The sequence below is a fragment of the Ranitomeya variabilis genome, chromosome 2 (genome assembly GCF_051348905.1).
Source record: "Ranitomeya variabilis isolate aRanVar5 chromosome 2, aRanVar5.hap1, whole genome shotgun sequence".
NCBI classification, from domain to species: domain Eukaryota; kingdom Metazoa; phylum Chordata; class Amphibia; order Anura; family Dendrobatidae; genus Ranitomeya; species Ranitomeya variabilis.
The window spans coordinates 1,101,854,474-1,101,879,176 of NC_135233.1; the positions used below are offsets into that span (position 1 = coordinate 1,101,854,474).

At 43.8% G+C, this 24,703-nt stretch overlaps 1 protein-coding gene across 1 annotated transcript; it reads right to left on the reverse strand.

The window, feature by feature from the left end:
- On the reverse strand, positions 1-18,888 carry LOC143804089 (uncharacterized). The gene is made up of 9 exons (XM_077281826.1): positions 18,835-18,888; positions 18,640-18,786; positions 6,843-6,909; positions 4,030-4,176; positions 3,576-3,725; positions 1,422-1,724; positions 1,188-1,226; positions 556-629; positions 1-207 (listed from the first exon to the last, which is right to left on the reverse strand). The coding sequence occupies exons 1-9, from the start codon at positions 18,886-18,888 to the stop codon at positions 1-3; spliced, it is 1,188 nt and encodes a 395-aa protein (XP_077137941.1).
- Positions 18,889-24,703: the final 5,815 nt, after the last annotated feature.

A 24,703-nucleotide genomic window follows, 5' to 3' on the forward strand; every position in this document is an offset into this window, starting at 1 on the left:
CTATTTGTTTCTCTTGGGAATTTCATTACTCACCATTACAGCGCCTACAGGAAAGCTCAGATTAGACTGGGCAACATTTTCTGTTATGTTCCCTAGAATATACACAATTAATTCCTTCTCATTTTTCTGAAATCCAGAAGGACCAATGGAAAAGACGTATTTCTGTAAATCTGGAATGATGCCCAATCCCATTTCTGTAGACATGTTCTGTAAGACCAAGAGACAAAAGTATTCAGAATTGTGGTGGCTCCTGAAGAACATCTGATGATATAAGAACGAAAGCTCGAACAGCTGCTATTACATGACTGTATCATTCAGTAAGGAATACAATGGGAACCCAGACAAAAAAAGGGGTGATTTACAAAGACCAGTCGATGGTACACCACCTATATTTATGCCATAGAGCACCCGTCCTTATCCTGTTTCTTGAAATAAACTCTTTCAAAAAGTTGTCTTAGCTGGAGGTGACTTGAATAAATATGCCCAAAGTCTGCAGGTATTTGAGAAGTTTCAAATTGCAAATTTTAAACAGTTTTGGCCCCATTGACAACTCACCGTAGTCGTGTGATTTAACCACTCCATCAGCTGTCTCAGGTCACTGGAATTGTAGGAGGAGGATCCGGTGGAGCCTAAATATTATGGTACATTAGTTAAACCTAATCTTAGATGTCATAGAAAATTCTAAAAATCCTTGAAGTCACTCATATCCCCCATCCCGCCCTTTTCCTCCCCTCTCTCATTTGCCATAAGGAAACAAGAGCTAGCACTCAAAGCTGCCATTATGTAAAATTGCAGTGCACAAAGAAATGTGAACCATCTTAATTAGCACGCAAGGAGTCCTCTTTATGCCCAGGTGACTGAAGGAAGATGTGTATTGTGCACAGACCAATAGCTCTACAATAGACAGGTCATTGAGGCAGGAGAAGTCCTTTTCAGGGAGTTGGACAACAAAACGATGCGGGTATTTACACATAAATAGCAAAGTGAAGGAAACCATAGGTTAGAGAGTTGTAATCTGTAGTCGCGGAGTGAAATATGCAATATGTCATCCTTGCCTTTGTCCTAAAACGTGTTTTAACTCCTTCCCATTATCTCAGGAAGGTCACATTTGGATGAGACCCTTCTGGGTTTCGAACAATTGCATAAAAATCTGTCCGCTTGGGAGGTGAGTATATAACGTCACTTACCTTCTGGCTGATCTGAATTCGCTGTCGCCAATGTCATACCTGCATTAAAGAAAGTAAAAAAAAAATTAAAATATCCCCCAAATCCCCCAAAAGATGACCTGTTCTCCGGGCCTCACCCCATTCATAATGTAGCCATATAGAGCGGCATAGAGTGTTTCAGGAGAGGACCGTCCTGAGCTTGTTGAAGGCTGTAACCACTCCACACATGGTGAATGGATGAAGGACATCTCTTACCGGAGGATCCCCCTGTGCTCCTGGTGTCTGTGGACTCCCAGTCTTGGGAGGTGCTTGAGGTGGGCCATGGACTGGAACTCTGCAGTGTTGTCTGGGCAGTGGTTGGACTTGTTTTCAGGGCTGGTGATGTTGATTTCGAGACATCCTGGTGGGTCGCGCTCAGGGTGGTCTCAGGTGAGTCTGTGGTTGTGTCCAAATCTGCAGTAGCCAGGGTGGCCGGCTCAGTGGCCTCAGGACTCGTTTCTGCCAGGATGCCTGGTCCAACGGTATCAGACGCTATGGTTGCAGTGGATAACTTGAAATCTTGAAAGGAATGTAAAAGAAAGGTCAGGAAGATAGGTAGCCATCTGTAAAGGGCTCCGAGCCGAGGAGTCGCATTGCTACACTTTATTCTTATAGATAATAATTAGTTATTTTGTATTTCTGAAATACAACGTAAATCATCTTCCCCTCCGGCCTCGTTTTCTGCAGCTCCTCGACTGCCGCTGATTGTCAGCGGCAATGTCTACAGCGGCAGAAAGTCATTATTTCTTGTAAATGCATAGACAACAAAGGGTTAATCTATGAGCGAAATATCCGGAAATCACCGCCAGTTCTTCTGACCATCCAACAGCGATGCCGAGACTATACAGGAGAAAGGAAGAAGAAAAGAACAGAGAAGGGAGGACAAAAATGAGAGGAGGGAGAAGGAGGAAGAAGGAAGAAAAGAAGGATGGAGAAAGAAGACATGAAGAAGGAGAGAGAGATATAAAAATGAAAGGTAAAAGAGAGAAACAGTATTAAAAAGGAAAGTGAAATAAAGGAGGAAAAAAATGAAGTGTAGAAGAAAATAGAATGAAAAGAAAGTAGAAAGGAAAGATTAGGAAAGAAAGACAGAAAGACAAAGTAGAAAAAGAGAAGAAGGAAAAAAAGAGAAAAGGAGAAAAAGAAAAAACAGAAAGAAAATGTAAGAAAGAAAGTGAAATAAAGGTGGAAAAAATGAAGTGTAGCTGAAAACAGACTGAAAAAGGTAGATGAAAGAAAGAAAGAAAGAAAGAAAAAGAAAGAAAGACAGAAAGAAAGAAAGAAAGAAAGAAAGATGGAAAGAAGGAGAAAAAGAAAGAGAAAAAAGAAATAAAAAAAACAGAGAGGGAAATAAAGAAATAAAGAAATAGACAAAGAAAAAAAAGAATGATATTTAAAGAAAAAAAGACAAAGAATGAGAGAGAGGAATAAGGTAATAGAGGAGTAAAAGGCAAGAGATTGAGAAAGGAAAAAATATAAGAAGAAAGAAAAAAGAAAAAGGCAGAAAGAAAGGAGGAAGGAATAAGCGAATAGAAGGCAAGGATAGAAACAAAAGAACTGAGAAGAAAAATATAGAGGAAGGAAGAAAAATATAGAGGAAGGAAGGAAGAAAAATATAGAGGAAGGAAGGAAGAAAAATATAGAGGAAGGAAGGAAGAAAAATATAGAGGAAGGAAGGAAGAAAAATAAGAGTGAAGAAGAAAGTATTGGATGAAAAGGGACAGAAAAAAGGAAGGGAGGTGGCAAGGAAGGAAATAAGGAAGGAAGGAGAAAGGTAGGGATTGGGGAAAAAGAAAGGCAGGATGGAAATAAGGAAAATGGAAAAATAAGTGAGAAAGGAAGAAAAAAGAAGAGAGGGAAAAATAGAATAAGATGAACGCTGGCTAAATGTAAATAGCAAGAGAGGAAAAGTAAAGAAAGGGTTAAAGAGAGTAAAGAGGAGAACAAGACTGAAAAGAGGGAAAGTATGAGGAAGTGGAGAAAGAGAAAAGGAATAAGAATAAAAGTACAAGAGGATGCAATGAGAAGGAAAAAAAGAAAAGATAAAGAAATAAAATGAAGGAAAGTAAAAAGGAAACTTGTAAAAGAAAGGAGAAAGAAAACATAACATATAATGGATGAAAAATGGGGGGAAAAAAAGAAGAAATTATAGAAAGATAACAGACGGGAGTACAGAGATAAAAGAAGAAAAAACAAATGTGAAATGAAAGAGAAGTTTTGATTAAATGGAGAAATGAAGGATAAAAGAAGAAGGAAGGAAGTGAAGAAGGAAGGCTCATGTAACGTAAGCGCTAATCATGAAGTCGGCTTTGACGGTTCTATCCAGGCCGGTAGCATCTGATCTTTAGAATCTGCTCGGCTACACTGTACCGACTTCCAGGCAGTAGATGGCTTTGCCGTCCCGGTCATAGTTGGCGGTAGTGGAGCACCAGGTGTACCCCTTGATGTCCAGGACGCACTGTGTCCACTGCGCCCCATTATACAGAAAAGGAAATACACAGGCTAAGTAGCTGCTGGTTCCTGCAAGACACAAAGATGATGATGACGCCAAGATCCAGAGTCGAACATTCATAGACCTCAGATCTAAGAAGCGCGGACGTTCCGCTGATCAATCCCATCAACTATGGATACATCAGGCTTACTATATTATAAATAGTATGTGAACCCCGGCATTATTCCCTCTATGCACAGACATGATCACATTAGAAAACAAGAGTCAAGGGGTGCACTGGCGGGAATCGGTAAGTAACCGTCAACCGCATGTAAGTGACCACAGCACATTGGATCCTAGGAAAGCACATTGCAATCTACAGACGTGTCTCACCCGGGCCGGTGCACCAGCTCCAGTTCCCATCTCTGTCGTAGTTTTCTGTGGTGGAGCACCAGTAGCTGCGGGTCTGACCCTCCATAGTGCACTCACTGAAGGAGTCTCCATTAGCAATAAACGGGAAGTAACAAGCAGGAGCCTTTGCTGAAAATAAAAAAAAAAGTTTTCATTTTTGTTGGTGATTATTTGGAAAGACAAATAATGTGAAGATTCCACCCATACTGGTATATCATAGATGTCTCTGAACATAAAAGTGTTTGGGAGGGTTGTTAGAATACAGTCTCAGATGTTTCCCAACCCAAGGAGACCACAGGGGGCTGTCAACAGCATTTGGTAGCAGCAAAAAAATTCTTCCCTAGCACTCTAATCTCATGTGGAAATTTCCATAATGGAATGGTTGATAGTTTTAATGACTAATGGACTCCATCGATGTGATCTTCCCAAAGACATGGACTTCCTCAATGGGATCTTCTCACAGGTCATGGACTCCAGTGATCTCATAATTCACAGTCTCCAATCATGTGATCTTCTCACAAGTCATGGATTCCTGTGATCCTATAATCTATAGACACCAGTGATGTGATCTTTCACCAGTGATGTGATCTTCTCACAAGTCATGGACTCCAATGATCTCATAATCTATAGACTTCAGTGATGTGATTTTCAGACAAAACATGGACTCCAGTGATGTGATCTCACAAGTCATAGACTGCAGTGATCTTCTCACAATTTATAGACTCCGGTGATGTGATCTTTTCTCAAGTCATGATTTGCAGTGATGTAGCCTTCTCTAAATTTATGGACTCCAGAGATCCTTTCCAAAGTCATGGACTCCAGAGATCCTTTCTAAAGTCATGGACTTTTGTGATCTTCTCTAAATTTATGGACTCCAGTGATCTTCTCTAAAGTTATGGACTCCAGTGATCTTCTCTAAATATATTGACTCCAGTGATCTTCTCTAAAGTTATGGACTCCAGAGATCCTTTCTAAAGTCATAGACTCTAGTGATCTTCCCTAAAGTAGTGAACTCCACTGAAGCCCAACATTGATGACCTTCAAAACCTTCATTGTGTTGTCACTTTTCTTCGATATATTGCAACATGAACAAGTTTGATCCTTCTCATTTGAAGATGATCATTACTAGACAGTTTTAGACCATCATGTAATATCACATTTGCCACTTGCTCTGCAGGACTAGCCTGGTGACTTGGATATCTGTTCTTCAATTTTAATGTCCGTCTTTACCTAACAGAAAACAATGTGAATGCCTGCACAGGAGACAGAACCTGGTCTGCAGCTGCAGTATTGTTCACTGCTTCCCTGGGAGATATGTAATTAAAATAATTGTGTGCCTAAAAACTGGACAAGCCATCCCAGAGGCTGCAGACATAGTCCTGAGCTCTGCCCCAGGTGGAGATAATACAGTCATGGCCGAAAGTGTTGTCACCCTTGAAATTGTTCCAGTTATTTCTCCTGGATAATTATCACAATCCCCCATGTTTTGTTATACATGTTTATACTTCATTTTATGGAACAATTTCAAGGGTGCCAACACTTTTGGCCATGACTGTATGTCTTCTCTTTTGTTCTCTTTGCACAGTTCTTTGCCGCTAGTCTAATTACTAAAGAAGGAAAGTGACCCATACTCCCCTTCCCACCTGCAGACGGGGCCGGCCTTATTTTGTGCCTATGCATAGATTTATTGTGTCACTGGCAATAATGTAACATCTGTCATAAAAAGCTGCATGTCGCACCCCAGTGTTAATATGTATTTTCCTGGGACAAGTAGAATTCTGTCTCCAATCTCACCAGGGGGTCCTGCTGGAAGCCAAGAAGAAAGGTAACATTTGGCACCTCTTAGCTCTTGCAAGAGAAATGTTAATTACGGCCTGATAGTATCTCTGTGAGAATGTTTACACAAAGGATCTCAGGAGAAAATAATATATTCATTGGGGGGCGCGGCTGTGGTCCAGTCAAAAACCAAGCAATTATGATATTAACCTGAGGGGCTGGTCTAGAAACCTGAACTCCAGACCAAAGCTATAAATTAGCGCTGTATACAGAGAATGGTGTTCACATGTGAGGGCGGCCTGAGACGTTTATGTGCTCCACCAACTCCATTCACCCCCCTCAGGGAGAAAAAGCAAACTACCAGTTAGATGATTTCCGTAAGTTTCTTCTGTTATTTTATACTGTTTTGCATAAGTTGTATGTCTTTTTATTATCATATCTTTATACCTTTTCTTACTGTAAGCACTGAACCTTTTGTTATTAAAGTATAAAACTTTAACAAGTTGAACCTTGAATGTTCTAAAAAAATCCATAGCCTAAGGTGTGTGAGCCTTATGAGTGGTAGACATTATTAGTATTAATATTTCTGGGACTCATCGCCTGTGTATTTGGTGAGTGGTGGCAGCGTGTATGAGCGGGTGTGTGGCCTGGGTCAGTGTATGATTTATGCTCCCATTACAGCATAGGACAGAGGTTGAATGCTGGACTGAGAGAGGGGAGATAGATTAACCCTTGCACGCACAACCCAAGTTACATGCTGAGAGCGGGGACGTGATAAATTAGTTACACCACGGAGTAGGGATCCGTGACACAGTTCATAAGTAGTAGTGCCACATAATGCCAAACAGTGCTCCAAAAATACAATGTAGAAGTAATACAGCCATAAAGTAAAAAGTGTGGGTGATCACACGCCTTGGACGCCAGGTCATCTGAGGCTCCCCCAACCTCCTAGATGCACACTTGTACGGTCGACCCCGGCCCGTAGACTCTACTATGATGCAATCGGGATGTGCACTTACCAGAGGCAGCTCTCTGACTCCGCTGCTGGAAATCCCAGGGGGGTTTCATTAATAAACTGAAATTGTCCTATAAGATAAAGACGAGAAAGAATGAATATTATAAATAATAATCACCCTCATCAGGTCTGAAAATTACCAGCTGGGAGTAGAGGTGGTTTGTTGGGTTTTCCAAGATGAGGTTACAATTAGGGATGAGCGAGCAGTAAAATGCTCGGGTGCTCTTTGATCAAACGGAGGAATTCCTAACACTTGCATGTTCGTTTCAAGTAACGAGTGTAATGGGAATCAATGGGAAAGACAAGCTTCTTACCGGCAGACCCTAAAAAGAGGTCTGAGGACAGTGAAAATGTTCGATAGATGGAAAAAGTGCTGGATGGAAGGAGAACAGGATGGGGAAGACCCCTAGAACCATCTCGGACTCCCAGATCACCGCTAAGAACAATGGTGTTACACTTTTACTCCTTTCCAACATTGGGCATAATAGTATGCTGATGTCGGACTCCCTCTGTTTGGTGTGGGCTCCGGAGCTGGGCGTACCTTTACCAGACACATTGGCAGATCTGGCTATGTTTTCAGAAACCGCAGAACTACCAAGTTGAGCACATGTGCTAAGCATGCTAAGTGTGTGAGATTGCCAAGCTTCACAGCCGCCACCAGGTTACACCCATTATCACACACGACCATGCCTGGTTGGAGGTTCAGAGGCAAAAACCACAAATTTGTTTGGTCGGTTATTCCTTCATGTAAGTTTGCTGCAGTGTGTGGTTTGTCTCCTAGACAAATTAGTTTCAGCAGAGCCTGTTGGCACTTCGTTGATTCAGTGCTGCAGAGCTTCCAGCTTCTGGCTGACATGAACTGAGACACCACATCGGAGATGGAGGATCAGGAGGAGCAGGAGGGGATGCAGGAAGGAGGTGGAGGAAACCCTAATAGAAGTAGGGCCAGCAATCCTCGGCATCAATAGCACATGTGCCGTGCCAGGGTGGGACTCGGCCCCAGCCTCCACAATGTTCACCTAGTGTGCCGTTAGGGAAATGTAGCATCCCTGGCCACAAGCGCTTATCCACGTGTCGGTCGTTAAGTGGACAATGCCAGTAAGTGCGTTGGTAAATGCACGGGTGATGTTCCTGGACATGTGCTGGTACAAGGGGAGAGACACCACAACAGGAGAAAAAGTGGCATTTGGGGACCGAGTATCGAGGGACGGCTGCTGCTATCAGTTGGCGGAAATTCTACGTGTCTGCCAGACTAAATGGTAATATTTCTATGCAAGCAGCCTGGAAATATGCCCATTTAGCATTTGGGCCTATGGGTGGTTGGCTGGGAACTTTCTTTTACATTCCAAGCCCTGCAGTAGGGACATCTAAACACTGTGCTGGGACAAGGTTTGGGAAGTGCCTGATGATGGTGTTTCAAAATGTGCAAGGACAGGCGCAGGGCGGGAGGCATCTGCACCAGTGTCATCGACAGGGGATTGGCAAGCTCCTAGCCCAGGGGAAGTGGCAGTCCTTTCAGTCGTCCAGCCCACCGAGTCAGGTGCTTAGATGACATGTGCTTGATCAGGCTGGTGGTGGTGAGGTTCTTAGTTGTCAGGACCCAGCTGATCTTGGCATGGTACATGTTGCAATGGCAATTTTGTTTGTCTCAGAACTCTGCAAAACAATTTTCCACCTTCTCCCTCTGGTCACCCCACTGCCTCTTCCTCTGCCTCTGTTTTGGTGCTGCCGATACCTCTCTGCCCCTCAGCGCTGCTGTCCTCGCACTGCATGCCAGCTTCTCAGGTTGGGTCGGTGACTTCATCATCTACCACCTCGTTTTCCACCACCGCACCCCTGGTACTTCTGACTTTGTGACTTGACAACAAGACTTAGAGGCAAATATGTGTCATCATTATCTTCCGTCTTATCCCAAATCTGCCGTTACCCATCATCATGTTCTTATGGCAGGGGCAGCTGTACGTTTTGTGCATCACTAAACAGCATGTCCTCCTGTCCCTCTTGGAGCATGCAGGTCGAGCATCTGCAATCAACACATGATGTTGTAAACAGCTCCTCAGAGTGTCCTTATGTGGGATCACCAGTCTCCTGGGACTCAACATGGTGGGAGGAAGGAGGATCAGGGTGAGCATTAAGTGACCCAGACTTTAGGCTGGTGAGACTGGACAGTGTGGAAGACTGGGTGGTGCTGCCAAGCTGGAAGCATTTGCTGTCCTACTGACCACCTGTTCTCACTGATCTGGCTTCAGAAGTGGTGTCCCGTGAATCCCTTCAAAGTGAGACAGGAACCTACGTGTCACGGATGGGTGTGCTTCATGTGCTACAGCAAAAGGGGTAACCGTATCTGCGTGCACCATCATCAGCACTTCCATTTCCCTGTCCCTTAATGCATTCCTTACGCATTTTGTAATTGCTAGGTCTCTTGAAACCAAGTTTATTTTTAATGCAACGAAAAAATTGGTCACCTGCGGCAATCAATGCAGTTTTTGTGGGTTTGTGCCACTGTAATGTAAAAGAAAGAGTGCAAAGGTGTATGGATGACAATCAAATTCAATCCAGAAAAAATGTTTCAATGCCTTTTTCAGTTTTAAAGATAACAGAAGAAATGTTCATAGACCACATACGTCTGAAAAATAGAAGCCTACAAAATTTTTAAAAGCTTTATTTCAGTTTTAGAGAACACAGAAATGTACTCCCCACTACATAATAGTGTATGGTTGAGAAATGTAGCCCAGGAAAATGTTACAACGATTTTTATATAACACAAGAAAGGACCGCAAAGTGCATAATACTTGATGGATCAAAATATATTACATTTTTCCAGCCCCCACAAAAAAGCTGCAGCTATATATTTGTAAAAGTACTGCACAGGTGTAATCTCTGTCTACAGACTGGATTCTGTCACTGCTCCTGCGACTCTCTCTCCCTCCCTAGGATAAATGCAGATTGTATGTGATACAAACGATTAGCCCTTAGAAGGGCTGTTAGTCTGATGGCTCAGCTTCAGCACCAGTATCTACACTACAGGCCTCTGATTCGTTATACTGTGCACACACGCAGGGCCGCCATCAGGGCATTGCTGCGGACCCGCAATGCAATAGTTAAAAGCTGCTGGCCATTCAGAGGCTGGCAGCTGATGTCAGAGTGCACATCCCCGACGTATGACGTCATTGTCATTTGCTGGCGAGTACGCGCTTGAAATGCATGGAAGGTACGTCACCACTGGACCGTGGCCAAATAAGGAGTACGTGGGTTTTTTTTAATTGAAAGTGGCAAGGCACAATATGTTTTGGGCAGCAGGATGGAGACACATGAGGCAGAATGGAGACAGATGGAGCAGGATGGAGACAGATAGAGCAGGATCATGGGGCAGGACGGAGTCAGATGGGGCATTATCATGGGTCAGGATGGAGACACATGGGGCACAATGGAGACAGATGAGCAGGATCATGGGGCAGGATGGAGACAGATGGAGCAGAATGTAGACAGATGGTGCAGGATCATGGGACAGTTGGGGCAGGAAGGGAGAACATATGTCTGGAGCCAGGAATGAGACACAAGGGGACCTGGATGGGGGATTTTATTACTGCAGTGAAGTACAGTATTTTATTTTTGAGGATTTTGTTGTGGATGGTGGATCCTGTGTTATCTGCTGTATATAGAGGTGTTATCAGTAATTGTACAGGAGGAGGTGAGCTGTGACATCACCTATTGTGAGTGATGGATCCTGTGTTATCTACTGTATATAGAGTTGTTATCAGTCATTGTACAGGAGGAGGAGGTGAGCTGTGACATCACCTATTGTGAATGGTGGATCCTGTGTTATCTACTGTATATAGAGGTGTTATCAGTCATTGTACAGGAGGAGGAGGTGAGCTGTGACATCACCTATTGTGAATGGTGGATCCTGTGTTATCTACTGTATATAGAGTTGTTATCAGTCATTGTACAGGAGGAGGAGGTGAGCTGTGACATCACCTATTGTGAATGGTGGATCCTGTGTTATCTACTGTATATAGAGGTGTTATCAGTCATTGTACAGGAGGAGGAGGTGAGCTGTGACATCACCTATTGTGAATGGTGGATCCTGTGTTATCTACTGTATATAGAGGTGTTATCAGTCATTGTACAGGAGGAGGAGGTGAGCTGTGACATCACCTATTGTGAATGGTGGATCCTGTGTTATCTACTGTATATAGAGGTGCCATCAGTCATTGTACAGGAGGAGGAGGAGGTGAGCTGTGACATCACCTATTGTGAATGGCGGATCCTGTGTTATCTACTGTATATAGAGATGTTATCAGTCATTGTACAGGAGGAGGAGGTGAGCTGTGACATCACCTATTGTGAATGGTGGCTCCTGTGTTATCTACTGTATATAGAGATGTTATCAGTCATTATACAGGAGGAGGTGAGCTGTGACATCACCTATTGTGAATGGTGGATCCTGTGTTATCTACTGTATATAGAGATGTTATCAGTCATTATACAGGAGGAGGTGAGCTGTGACATCACCTATTGTGAATGGTGGATCCTGTGTTATCTACTGTATATAGAGGTGTTATCAGTCATTGTACAGGAGGAGGAGGAGAGCTGTGACATCAGCTATTGTGAATGGTGGATCCTGTGTTATCTACTGTATATAGAGGTGTTATCAGTCATTGTACAGGAGAGGGAGGTGAGCTGTGACATCACCTATTGTGAATGGTGGATCCTGTGTTATCTACTGTATATAGAGATGTTATCAGTCATTGTACAGGAGGAGGAGGAGAGCTGTGACATCAGCTATTGTGAATGGTGGATCCTGTGTTATCTACTGTATATAGAGGTGTTATCAGTCATTGTACAGGAGAGGGAGGTGAGCTGTGACATCACCTATTGTGAATGGTGGATCCTGTGTTATCTACTGTATATAGAGATGTTATCAGTCATTATACAGGAGGAGGTGAGCTGTGACATCACCTATTGTGAATGGTGGATCCTGTGTTATCTACTGTATATAGAGGTGTTATCAGTCATTGTACAGGAGGAGGAGGAGAGCTGTGACATCAGCTATTGTGAATGGTGGATCCTGTGTTATCTACTGTATATAGAGGTGTTATCAGTCATTGTACAGGAGAGGGAGGTGAGCTGTGACATCACCTATTGTGAATGGTGGATCCTGTGTTATCTACTGTATATAGAGATGTTATCAGTCATTGTACAGGAGGAGGAGGTGAGCTGTGACATCACCTATTGTGAATGGTGGATCCTGTGCTATCTACTGTATATAGAGGTGTTATCAGTCATTGTACAGGAGGAGGAGAGCTGTGACATCAGCTATTGTGAATGGTGGATCCTGTGTTATCTACTGTATATAGAGGTGTTATCAGTCATTGTACAGGAGGAGGTGAGCTATGACATCACCTATTGTGAATGGTGGATCCTGTGTTATCTACTGTATATAGAGGTGTTATCAGTCATTGTACAGGAGGAGGTGAGCTGTGACATCACCTATTGTCAATGGTGGATCCTGTGTTATCTAGTGTATATAGAGGTGTTATCAGTCATTGTACAGGAGGAGGTGAGCTGTGGCATCACCTATTGCGAATGGCAGATCCTGTGTTATCTTCTGTATATAGAGGTGTTATCAGTCATTATACAGGATGAGGAGGTGAGCTGTGACATCACCTATTGTGAATGGTGGATCCTGTGTTATCTACTGTATATAGAGGTGTTATCAGTCATTGTACAGGAGGAGGAGGTGAGCTGTGACATCACCTATTGTGAATAGCAGATCCTCTGTTATCTCCTGTATATAGAGGTGTTATCAGTCATTGTACAGGAGGAGGAGGTGAGCTGTGACATCACCTATTGTGAATGGTGGATCCTGTGTTATCTACTGTGTATAGAGGTGTTATCAGTCATTGTACAGGAGGAGGAGGTGAGCTGTGACATCACCTACTGTGAATGGTGGATCCTGTGTTATCTACTGTATATAGAGGTGTTATCAGTCATTGTACAGGAGGAGGAGGAGGTGAGCTGTGATATCACCTATTGTGAATGGTGGATCCTGTGTTATCTACTGTATATAGAGGTGTTATCAGTCATTGTACAGGAGGAGGAGGTGAGCTGTGACATCACCTATTGTGAATGGTGGATCCTGTGTTATCTACTGTATATAGAGGTGTTATCAGTCATTGTACAGGAGGAGGAGGTGAGCTGTGACATCACCTATTGTGAATGGTGGATCCTGTGTTATCTACTGTATATAGAGGTGTTATCAGTCATTGTACAGGAGGGGGAGGTGAGCTGTGACATCACCTATTGTGAATAGCAGATCCTCTGTTATCTCCTGTATATAGAGATGTTATCAGTCATTATACAGGAGGAGGAGGTGAGCTGTGACATCACCTATTGTGAATGGTGGATCCTGTGTTATCTACTGTATATAGAGGTGTCATCAGTCATTGTACAGGAGGAGGAGGAGGTGAGCTGTGACATCACCTATTGTGAATGGCGGATCCTGTGTTATCTACTGTATATAGAGATGTTATCAGTCATTGTACAGGATGAGGAGGTGAGCTGTGACATCACCTATTGTGAATGGTGGATCCTGTGTTATCTCCGTTATATAGAGGTGTTATCAGTCATTATACAGGAGGAGGTAAGCTGTGACATCACCTATTGTCAATGGTGGATCCTGTGTTATCTACTGTATATAGAGGTGTTATCAGTCATTGTACAGGAGGAGGTGAGCTGTGGCATCACCTATTGCGAATGGCAGATCCTGTGTTATCTACTGTATATAGAGGTGTTATCAGTCATTATACAGGATGAGGAGGTGAGCTGTGACATCACCTTCTGTGAATGGTGGATCCTGTGTTATCTACTGTGTATAGAGGTGTTATCAGTCATTGTACAGGAGGAGGAGGTGAGCTGTGACATCACCTATTGTGAATGGTGGATCCTGTGTTATCTACTGTATATAGAGGTGTTATCAGTCATTGTACAGGAGGAGGAGGTGAACTGTGACATCACCTATTGTGAATGGTGGATCCTGTGTTATCTACTGTATATAGAGGTGTTATCAGTCATTGTACAGGAGGAGGAGGTGAGCTGTGACATCACCTACTGTGAATGGTGGATCCTGTGTTATCTACTGTATATAGAGGTGTTATCAGTCATTGTACAGGAGGAGGAGGAGGTGAGCTGTGACATCACCTATTGTGGATGGTAGATCCTGTGTTATCTACTGTATATAGAGGTGTTATCAGTCATTGTACAGGAGGAGGAGGTGAGCTGTGACATCACCTATTGTGAATAGTAGATCCTGTGTTATCTTCTGTATATAGAGGTGTTATCAGTCATTATACAGGAGGAGGAGGTGAGCTGTGACATCACCTATTGTGAATGGTGGATCCTGTGTTATCTACTGTATATAGAGGTGTTATCAGTCATTGTACAGGAGGAGGAGGTGAGCTGTGACATCACCTATTGTGAATGATGGATGCTGTGTTATCTACTGTATATAGAGGTGTCATCAGTCATTGTACAGGAGGAGGAGGAGGTGAGCTGTGACATCACCTATTGTGAATGGTGGATCCTGTGTTATATACTGTATATAGAGGTGGTATCAGTCATTGTACAGGAGGAGGAGGTGAGCTGTGACATCACCTATTGTGAATGGTGGATCCTGTGTTATCTACTGTATATAGAGGTGTTATCAGTCATTGTACAGGAGGAGGTGAGCTGTGGCATCACCTATTGTGAATGGCGGATCCTGTGTTATCTACTATATATAGAGGTGTTATCAGTCATTGTACAGGAGGAGGAGGTGAGCTGTGACATCACCTATTGTCAATGGTGGATCCTGTGTTATCTACTGTGTATAGAGGTGTTATCAGTCATTATACAGGATGAGGAGGTGAGCTGTGACATCACCTACTGTGAATGGTGGATCCTGTGTTATCTACTGTGTATAGAGGTGTTATCAGTCATTGTACAGGAGAAGGAGGTGAGCTGTGACATCACCTATTGTGAATGGTGGATCCTGTGTTATCTACTGTATATAGAAGTGATATCAGTCATTGTACAGGAGGAGGTGAGCTGTGATATCACCTATTGTGAATGGTGGGTCCTGTGTTATCTCCAGTATATAGAGGTGTTATCAGTCATTGTACAGGAGGAGGAGGTGAGCTGTGACATCACCTATTGTGAATGGTGGATCCTGTGTTATCTACTGTATATAGAGATGTTATCAGTCATTGTACAGGAGGAGAAGGTGAGCTGTGACATCATCTATTGTGAATGGTGGATCCTGTGTTATCTACTGTATATAGAGGTGTTATCAGTCATTGTACAGGAGGAGGAGGTGAGCTGTGACATCACCTATTGTGAATGGTGGATCCTGCGTTATCTACTGTATATAGAGGTGTTATCAGTCATTGTACAGGAGAGGGAGGTGAGCTGTGACATCACCTATTGTGAATGGTGGATCCTGTGTTATCTACTGTATATAGAGGTGTTATCAGTCATTGTACAGGAGGAGGAGGTGAGCTGTGACATCATCTATTGTGAATGGTGGATCCTGTGTTATCTACTGTATATAGAGGTGTTATCAGTCATTGTACAGGAGGAGGTGAGCTGTGATATCACCTATTGTGAATGGTGGATCCTGTGTTATCTACTGTATATAGAGGTGTTATTAGTCATTGTACAGGAGGAGGAGGTGAGCTGTGACATCACCTATTGTGAATGGTGGATCCTGTGTTATCTACTGTATATAGAGGTGTTATCAGTCATTGTACAGGAGGAGGAGGTGAGCTGTGACATCACCTATTGTGAATTGTGGATCCTGTGTTATCTACTGTATATAGAGGTGTTATCAGTCATTGTACAGGAGGAGGAGGTGAGCTGTGACATCATCTATTGTAAATGGTGGATCCTGTGCTATCAGTCACTGTAATGCTGTCTGTGATGATAATGAGAATACTGAAATGTCTTCTAAACTGCACACCATACAGTGCTAACCACTGAGCCACCATACAGTGCTAACCACTAAGCCACCACAGTGTGAATCACTGAGCCACCATATAGTGCTAACCACTGAGCCACCATACAATGCTAACCACTGAACCACCATACAGTGCTAACCACCAAGCCACCATACAGTGCTAACCACTGAGCCACCATACAGTGCCATCTACGAGTCACCCTATAGCACCGAGCCAGCATACAGTGCTATCCACCGAGCCAGCATACAGTACTAACCACTGAGCCACCATACAGTGCTAACCACTGAGCCACCATACAGTGCTAACTACTGAGCCACTATGCTGCCCCAATTTTTTTTTTTTTTTTTTTAGAGCATTCACTGTTTCTCAGGGTTTTTAAAAAATGTAGTTGAGACTTCTTTGCTATGACAGAGTATTGTGTGTGGGAATGAACACAGACATGATAATGTGCAGTTCCCGTAATATCAGTACAATATGCACCATGATAATGACACTGAATCTTCTGTTACATCATTACAGCCGATCCCATGTGTAAATGTTGCGAAGCCCAAACCCTCCATCCGCCCTCATCAGGCTGTACCCACCTGAGATTGTGCCCCCTCCTGGTGCTGGAGACACATGATGATGAGCAGACAAAGGAGAACAATCGCTGTCACCGGCCAATTCATCATTCATCACAGCTGTGAACTGTCCGCTGTCAGCATCAGTCTCCAGGTGCAGGAGCATCATGCAAATGTGCAGCAGCATCACGGTCTCCTCTATATACAGGTGCTCCTCACTACATTAGAATTTTTTAATTTCATTTCTTCTATACAAAAAGTGAATCTCCTATATTCTATAGAGTAATTACACACAGAGTCATCTATTCCACGTGTTTATTTCTGTTAATGTTGATGATTATGGCTTACAGCCAATGAAAACCCAAAAGTCATTATCTCAGTAAATTAGAATAATTAACAATAAACACCTGCAAAGGCTCCTAAGTGTTTCCAGGACATGGGCTACAAGTGTCACATTCCTTGTGTCCGGCCACTCATGACCAATAGACAATGCCAGAAGCATCTTACCTGGGCCAAGGAGAAGAAGAACCGGACTGTTGTCAGTGGTCCAAGGTGTTGTGTTCAGATGAAAGTAAATGTTGCATTTCATTTGGAAATCAAGGACCCAGAGTCTGGAGGAAGAGTGGAGAGGCCACAATCCAAGCTGCTGGAGGTCTGGTGTGAAGTCTCCACAATCAGTGATGGTTTGGGGAGCCATGTCATCTGCTGGTGTAGGTCCACTGTGCTTTATCAAGACCAAAGTCAGCGCAGCCGTCTACCAGGACATTATAGAGCCCTTCATGCTTCCCTCTGCCGACAAGCTTTTTGGAGATGGAAATGTCATTCTCCAGCAGGACTTGGCCCCTGTCCACACTGCCAAAAGTACCATACCTGGTGTAAAAACAACAGTATCACTGGGCTTGATTGGCAGCAAACTTGCCTGACCTTAACCCCATAGAGAATCTGTGGAGTATTGTCAAGAGGAAGATGAGAGACACCAGACCCAACAATGCAGACGAGGTGAAGGCTGCTATCAAAGCAACCTGGGCTTCCATAACCCCTCAGCAGTGCCACAGGCTGATCGCCTCCATGCCACACCGCATTGATGCAGTAATTGATGCAAAAGGAGCCTGACCAAGTATTGAGTGCATTTACTGAACATACATTTCAGTAGGGAACATCTCAGATTTTGCAATCATTTTTCAATCTGGTGTTATAAAGTATTCTAATTTACTGAGATAATGACTTTTGGGTTTTCATTAGCTGTAAGCCATAATCATCAACATTAACAGAAATAAACACGTGGAATAGATCACTCTGTTTGTAATGACTCTATAGAATATAGGAGATTCACTTTTTGTATTGAAGATCTGAAATAAATTAACTTTTTGATTATGTTCTAATTTTGTGGGAACCACCTGTACATAGAAAATCACTTCATGCTACTACTGTGGCACAATACTTTAATAACATTGCCATGTACCATGTAATTTTACAAGTTATGGATTATTAAATGTATACAGGATCAGAATCAATAACAACACAAGATTACATCACTAGAACCACAATTAGTACAGGAAAACATCAACAGAACCACCCATCAGTACAGAAATACATCAACAGCACCACCACCCTCAATACCCACACCCATACCCACTCAATATATCACCACAACACCCATTAGTACAGAATTACATCACTAGAACCTCCGTTAGTTCATGAGTAAATCACCAGAGTCACCATCAGTATAGAAATACATCATTAGAACTACTGTCAGTACAGGAATACATCACAAAAGCTACCATCAGTACAGAAATATAGGATCACAACCCCCTTCCAAGAAGAAAAACAGCATCACAACCCCTATCAGTGCAGGAATACATCACAATAACCACCATCAGTACATAAATACATGACCTGAACCACAATAGTACAGAAATACACCACCACAACCAAGATCAGTACATGAATACATAACCTTAACCACCATCAGTACATGAATACATTACCTGAACCACAATCAATATAGAAATATATTACCAGAACCACCATCAGTACAGAAATACACCATAAGAATTACCATCAGTACAGAAATACAGGACCAGAATCACTATCAGTACAGGAATACATAATTAGAATCACCATCAGTTCAGGATTACGTAATCAGAACCAACTTCATTACATAAATACATAAAAAGAGCCACAATCATTACAGGTATGCATCACCAGAACCACCATCAGTACATGAATACAGCACCAAACTTACTACAGCCATCAACTGTAATGTCAGGTCAGCTCCATATACAATTGTATTGCATGATCCTACAATTCCCAGTTTTTCCTGGACAATAATAAGTAGATGCTTGCTGTTATCAGTCATTATCAGACTATGGACCGTACAAGAACCATAAAACTGATGAGACACAGGCAGTATCACAAATAAACATTTACATCCAGGTACCTTAGAGGTGACATCTTTTCTGTTTGGAGTCAGTCTCCTTATTTTCTTGTCCATCATGTCCAGACATCATGATGACTTTTCACATCCACTGCAGACGTCCATCTTCTTCGGTCTTGTGTAGTGCATCCCCGTACAATACCATGAAAAATAACAGCGCCAGCCCTCTATATACATATATATATCTACACTGCTCAAAAAAATAAATGGAACACTAAAATCCCACATCCTACTTATCTCTGAATGAAATATTCCTGTTGTAAATCTTTACTCATTACATAGTGGAATGTGTTGACAACAGTAAAACCTAAAAATTATCAACGTAAAACACAACTAATATCCCACGGAGGTCTGTAGTTGGAATGATGCTCAAAATCAAAGTGGAAAATCAAATTGCAGGCTGATCCAACTTTAGTGGAAATGCCTCATGACAAGGAAAAGATGCTCAGTATTGTGTGTGGCCTCCACGTGCCTGTATGACCTCCCTACAACGCCTGGGCATGCTTCTGATAAGGCAGCTAATGGTCTCCTGAGGGATCTCCTCCCAGACCTCGACTAAAGCATCCGCCAACTCCTGGACAGTCTGTGGTGCAACGTGATATTGATGGATGGTGCGAGACATGATGTCCCATATGTGCTCAATCGGATTCAGGTCTGGGGAACGGGCGGCCAGTCCATAGCTTCAATGCCTTCATCTTGCAGGAACTGCTGACACACTCCAGCCACATGAGATCTGGCATTGTCCTGCATTAGGAGGAACCCAGGGCCAACCGCACCAGCATATGGTCTCACAAGGGGTGTTTTGTCTCCTGTTATGGTTCTCAATGGCAAGAGAACATAGCCCAGCATACATAGGAACTAGCTCTTGGAAGGATGGAAACTTAAACTGACCATGAACTAAACCTGCCGCACAACTAACAGTAGCCGGGTAGCGCAGCCCGCGTTTCATCCCTAGACGCCCAGCGCCGGCCGGAGGACCAACCAATCCCGGCAGAGGAAAATATAGTCCTGGCTCACCTCTAGAGAAATTTCCCCGAAAGGCAGACAGAGGCCCCCACATATATTGGCGGTGATTTAAGATGAAAATGACAAACGTAGTATGAAAATAGGTTTAGCAAAATCGAGGTCCGCTTACTAGATAGCAGGAAGACAGAAAGGGTACTTTCATGGTCAGCTGAAAACCCTATCAATACACCATCCTGAAATTACTTTAAGACTCTAGTATTAACTCATAACATCAGAGTGGCAATTTCAGATCACAAGAGCTTTCCAGACACAGAAACGAAACTGCAGCTGTGAACTGGAACAAAATGCAAAAAACAAACAAGGACAAAAGTCCGACTTAGCTGGAAGTTGTCTGGTAGCAGGAACATGCACAGAAAGGCTTCTGATTACAATGTTGACCGGCATGGAAGTGACAGAGGAGCAAGGTTAAATAGCGACTCCCACATCCTGATGGGAACAGGTGAACAGAGGGGATGATGCACACAAGTTCAATTCCACCAGTGGCCACCGGGGGAGCCCAAAATCCAATTTCACAACAGTACCCCCCCCTCAAGGAGGGGGCACCGAACCCTCACCAGAACCACCAGGGCGATCAGGATGAGCCCTATGAAAGGCACGGACCAGATCGGAGGCATGAACATCAGAGGCAGTCACCCAAGAATTATCCTCCTGACCGTATCCCTTCCATTTGACCAGATACTGGAGTTTCCGTCTGGAAACACGGGAGTCCAAGATTTTTTCCACAACGTACTCCAACTCGCCCTCAACCAACACCGGAGCAGGAGGCTCAACGGAAGGCACAACCGGTACCTCATACCTGCGCAACAATGACCGATGAAAAACATTATGAATAGAAAAAGATGCAGGGAGGTCCAAACGGAAGGACACAGGGTTAAGAATCTCCAATATCTTGTACGGGCCGATGAACCGAGGCTTAAACTTGGGAGAAGAAACCCTCATAGGGACAAAACGAGAAGACAACCACACCAAGTCCCCGACACAAAGCCGAGGACCAACCCGACGCCGGCGGTTGGCAAAAAGCTGAGTCTTCTCCTGGGACAACTTCAAATTGTCCACCACCTGCCCCCAAATCTGATGCAACCTCTCCACCACAGCATCCACTCCAGGACAATCCGAAGATTCCACCTGACCGGAGGAAAATCGAGGATGAAACCCCGAATTACAGAAAAAAGGAGACACCAAGGTGGCAGAGCTGGCCCGATTATTGAGGGCAAACTCCGCTAAAGGCAAAAAAGCAACCCAATCATCCTGATCTGCAGACACAAAACACCTCAAATATGTCTCCAAAGTCTGATTCGTCCGCTCGGTCTGGCCATTAGTCTGAGGATGGAAAGCAGACGAGAAAGACAAATCTATGCCCATCCTAGCACAGAATGCCCGCCAAAATCTAGACACGAATTGGGTTCCTCTGTCAGAAACGATATTCTCCGGAATACCATGCAAACGAACCACATTTTGAAAAAACAGAGGAACCAACTCGGAAGAAGAAGGCAACTTAGGCAGGGGAACCAAATGGACCATCTTAGAGAAACGGTCACACACCACCCAGATGACAGACATCTTCTGAGAAACAGGAAGATCCGAAATAAAATCCATCGAGATGTGCGTCCAAGGCCTCCTCGGGATAGGCAAGGGCAACAACAATCCACTAGCCCGAGAACAACAAGGCTTGGCCCGAGCACAAACGTCACAAGACTGCACGAAGCCTCGCACATCTCGAGACAGGGAAGGCCACCAGAAGGACCTTGCCACCAAATCCCTGGTACCAAAGATTCCAGGATGACCTGCCAACGCAGAAGAATGAACCTCAGAAATGACTTTACTGGTCCAATCATCAGGAACAAACAGTCTACCAGGTGGGCAACGATCAGGTCTATCCGCCTGAAAATCCTGCAAGGCCCGCCGCAGGTCTGGAGAAACGGCAGACAATATCACTCCATCCTTAAGGATACCTGTAGGTTCAGAATTACCAGGGGAGTCAGGCTCAAAACTCCTAGAAAGGGCATCCGCCTTAACATTCTTAGAACCCGGTAGGTATGACACCACAAAATTAAACCGAGAGAAAAACAACGACCAGCGCGCCTGTCTAGGATTCAGGCGTCTGGCGGACTCAAGATAAATTAAATTTTTGTGGTCGGTCAATACCACCACCTGATGTCTAGCCCCCTCAAGCCAATGACGCCACTCCTCAAAAGCCCACTTCATGGCCAAAAGCTCCCGATTCCCAATATCATAATTCCGCTCGGCGGGCGAAAATTTACGAGAAAAAAAAGCACAAGGTTTCATCACGGAGCAGTCGGAACTTCTTTGCGACAAAACCGCCCCAGCTCCGATTTCAGAAGCGTCGACCTCAACCTGAAAAGGAAGAGCAACATCAGGCTGACGCAACACAGGGGCGGAAGAAAAGCGGCGCTTAAGCTCCCGAAAGGCCTCCACAGCAGCAGGGGACCAATCAGCAACATCTGCACCCTTCTTAGTCAAATCAGTCAATGGTTTAACAACATCAGAAAAACCAGCAATAAATCGACGATAAAAGTTAGCAAAGCCCAAAAATTTCTGAAGACTCTTAAGAGAAGAGGGTTGCGTCCAATCACAAATAGCCCGAACCTTGACAGGATCCATCTCGATGGAAGAGGGGGAAAAAATGTATCCCAAGAAGGAAATCTTTTGAACCCCAAAAACGCACTTAGAACCCTTCACACACAAGGAATTAGACCGCAAAACCTGAAAAACCCTCCTGACCTGCTGGACATGAGAGTCCCAGTCATCCGAAAAAATCAGAATATCATCCAGATACACGATCATAAATTTATCCAAATAATCACGGAAAATGTCATGCATAAAGGACTGAAAGACTGAAGGGGCATTTGAAAGGCCAAAAGGCATCACCAAATACTCAAAGTGGCCCTCGGGCGTATTAAATGCGGTTTTCCACTCATCCCCCTGCTTAATTCGCACCAAATTATACGCCCCACGGAGATCTATCTTAGAGAACCACTTGGCCCCCTTTATGCGAGCAAACAAATCAGTCAGCAGTGGCAACGGATATTGATATTTAACCGTGATTTTATTCAAAAGCCGATAATCAATACACGGCCTCAAAGAGCCATCTTTCTTAGACACAAAGAAAAAACCGGCTCCTAAGGGAGATGACGAAGGACGAATATGTCCCTTTTCCAAGGACTCCTTTATATATTCTCGCATAGCAGCATGTTCAGGCACAGACAGATTAAATAAACGACCCTTAGGGTATTTACTACCCGGAATCAAATCTATGGCACAATCGCACTCCCGGTGCGGAGGTAATGAACCAAGCTTAGGTTCTTCAAAAACGTCACGATAGTCAGACAAGAATTCAGGAATCTCAGAGGGAATAGATGATGAAATGGAAACCAAAGGTACGTCCCCATGCATCCCCTTACATCCCCAGCTTAACACAGACATAGCGTTCCAGTCGAGGACTGGGTTATGAGATTGCAGCCATGGCAATCCAAGCACCAACACATCATGTAGATTATACAGCACAAGAAAGCGAATAATCTCCTGATGATCCGGATTAACACGCATAGTTACTTGTGTCCAGTATTGTGGTTTATTACTAGCCAATGGGGTGGAGTCAATCCCCTTCAGAGGTATAGGAGTTTCAAGAGGCTCTAAATCATACCCACAGCGTTTGGCAAAGGACCAATCCATAAGACTCAAAGCGGCGCCAGAGTCGACATAGGCATCCGCGGTAATAGATGATAAAGAACAAATCAGGGTCACAGATAGAATAAACTTAGACTGAAAAGTGCCAATTGAAACTGACTTATCAAGCTTCTTAGTACGCTTAGAGCATGCTGATATAACATGAGTTGAATCACCGCAATAGAAGCACAACCCATTTTTTCGTCTAAAATTCTGCCGTTCGCTTCTGGACAGAATTCTATCACATTGCATATTCTCTGGCGTCTTCTCAGTAGACACCGCCAAATGGTGCACAGGTTTGCGCTCCCGCAGACGTCTATCGATCTGGATAGCCATTGTCATGGACTCATTCAGACCCGCAGGCACAGGGAACCCCACCATAACATCCTTAACGGCATCAGAGAGACCCTCTCTGAAATTCGCCGCCAGGGCGCACTCATTCCACTGAGTAAGCACAGACCATTTACGGAATTTTTGGCAGTATATTTCAACTTCATCTTGCCCCTGAGATAGGGACATCAAGGCTTTTTCCGCCTGAAGTTCTAACTGAGGTTCCTCATAAAGCAACCCCAAGGCCAGAAAAAACGCATCCACATTGAGCAACGCAGGATCCCCTGGAGCCAATGCAAAAGCCCAATCTTGAGGGTCGCCCCGGAGCAAGGAAATCACAATCCTGACCTGCTGAGCAGGATCTCCAGCAGAGCGAGATTTCAGGGACAAAAACAACTTGCAATTATTTTTGAAATTTTGAAAGCAAGATCTATTCCCCGAGAAAAATTCAGGCAAAGGAATTCTAGGTTCAGATATAGGAACATGAACAACAAAATCTTGTAAATTTTGAACTTTCGTGGTGAGATTATTCAAACCTGCAGCTAAACTCTGAATATCCATTTTAAACAGGTGAACACAGAGCCATTCCAGGATTAGAAGGAGAGAGAGAGAGGAAGGCTGCAATATAGGCAGACTTGCAAGTGATTCAATTGAAAGCACACTCAGAACTGAAGGAAAAAAAAAACTGTTATGGTTCTCAATGGCAAGAGAACATAGCCCAGCATACATAGGAACTAGCTCTTGGAAGGATGGAAACTTAAACTGACCATGAACTAAACCTGCCGCACAACTAACAGTAGCCGGGTAGCGCAGCCCGCGTTTCATCCCT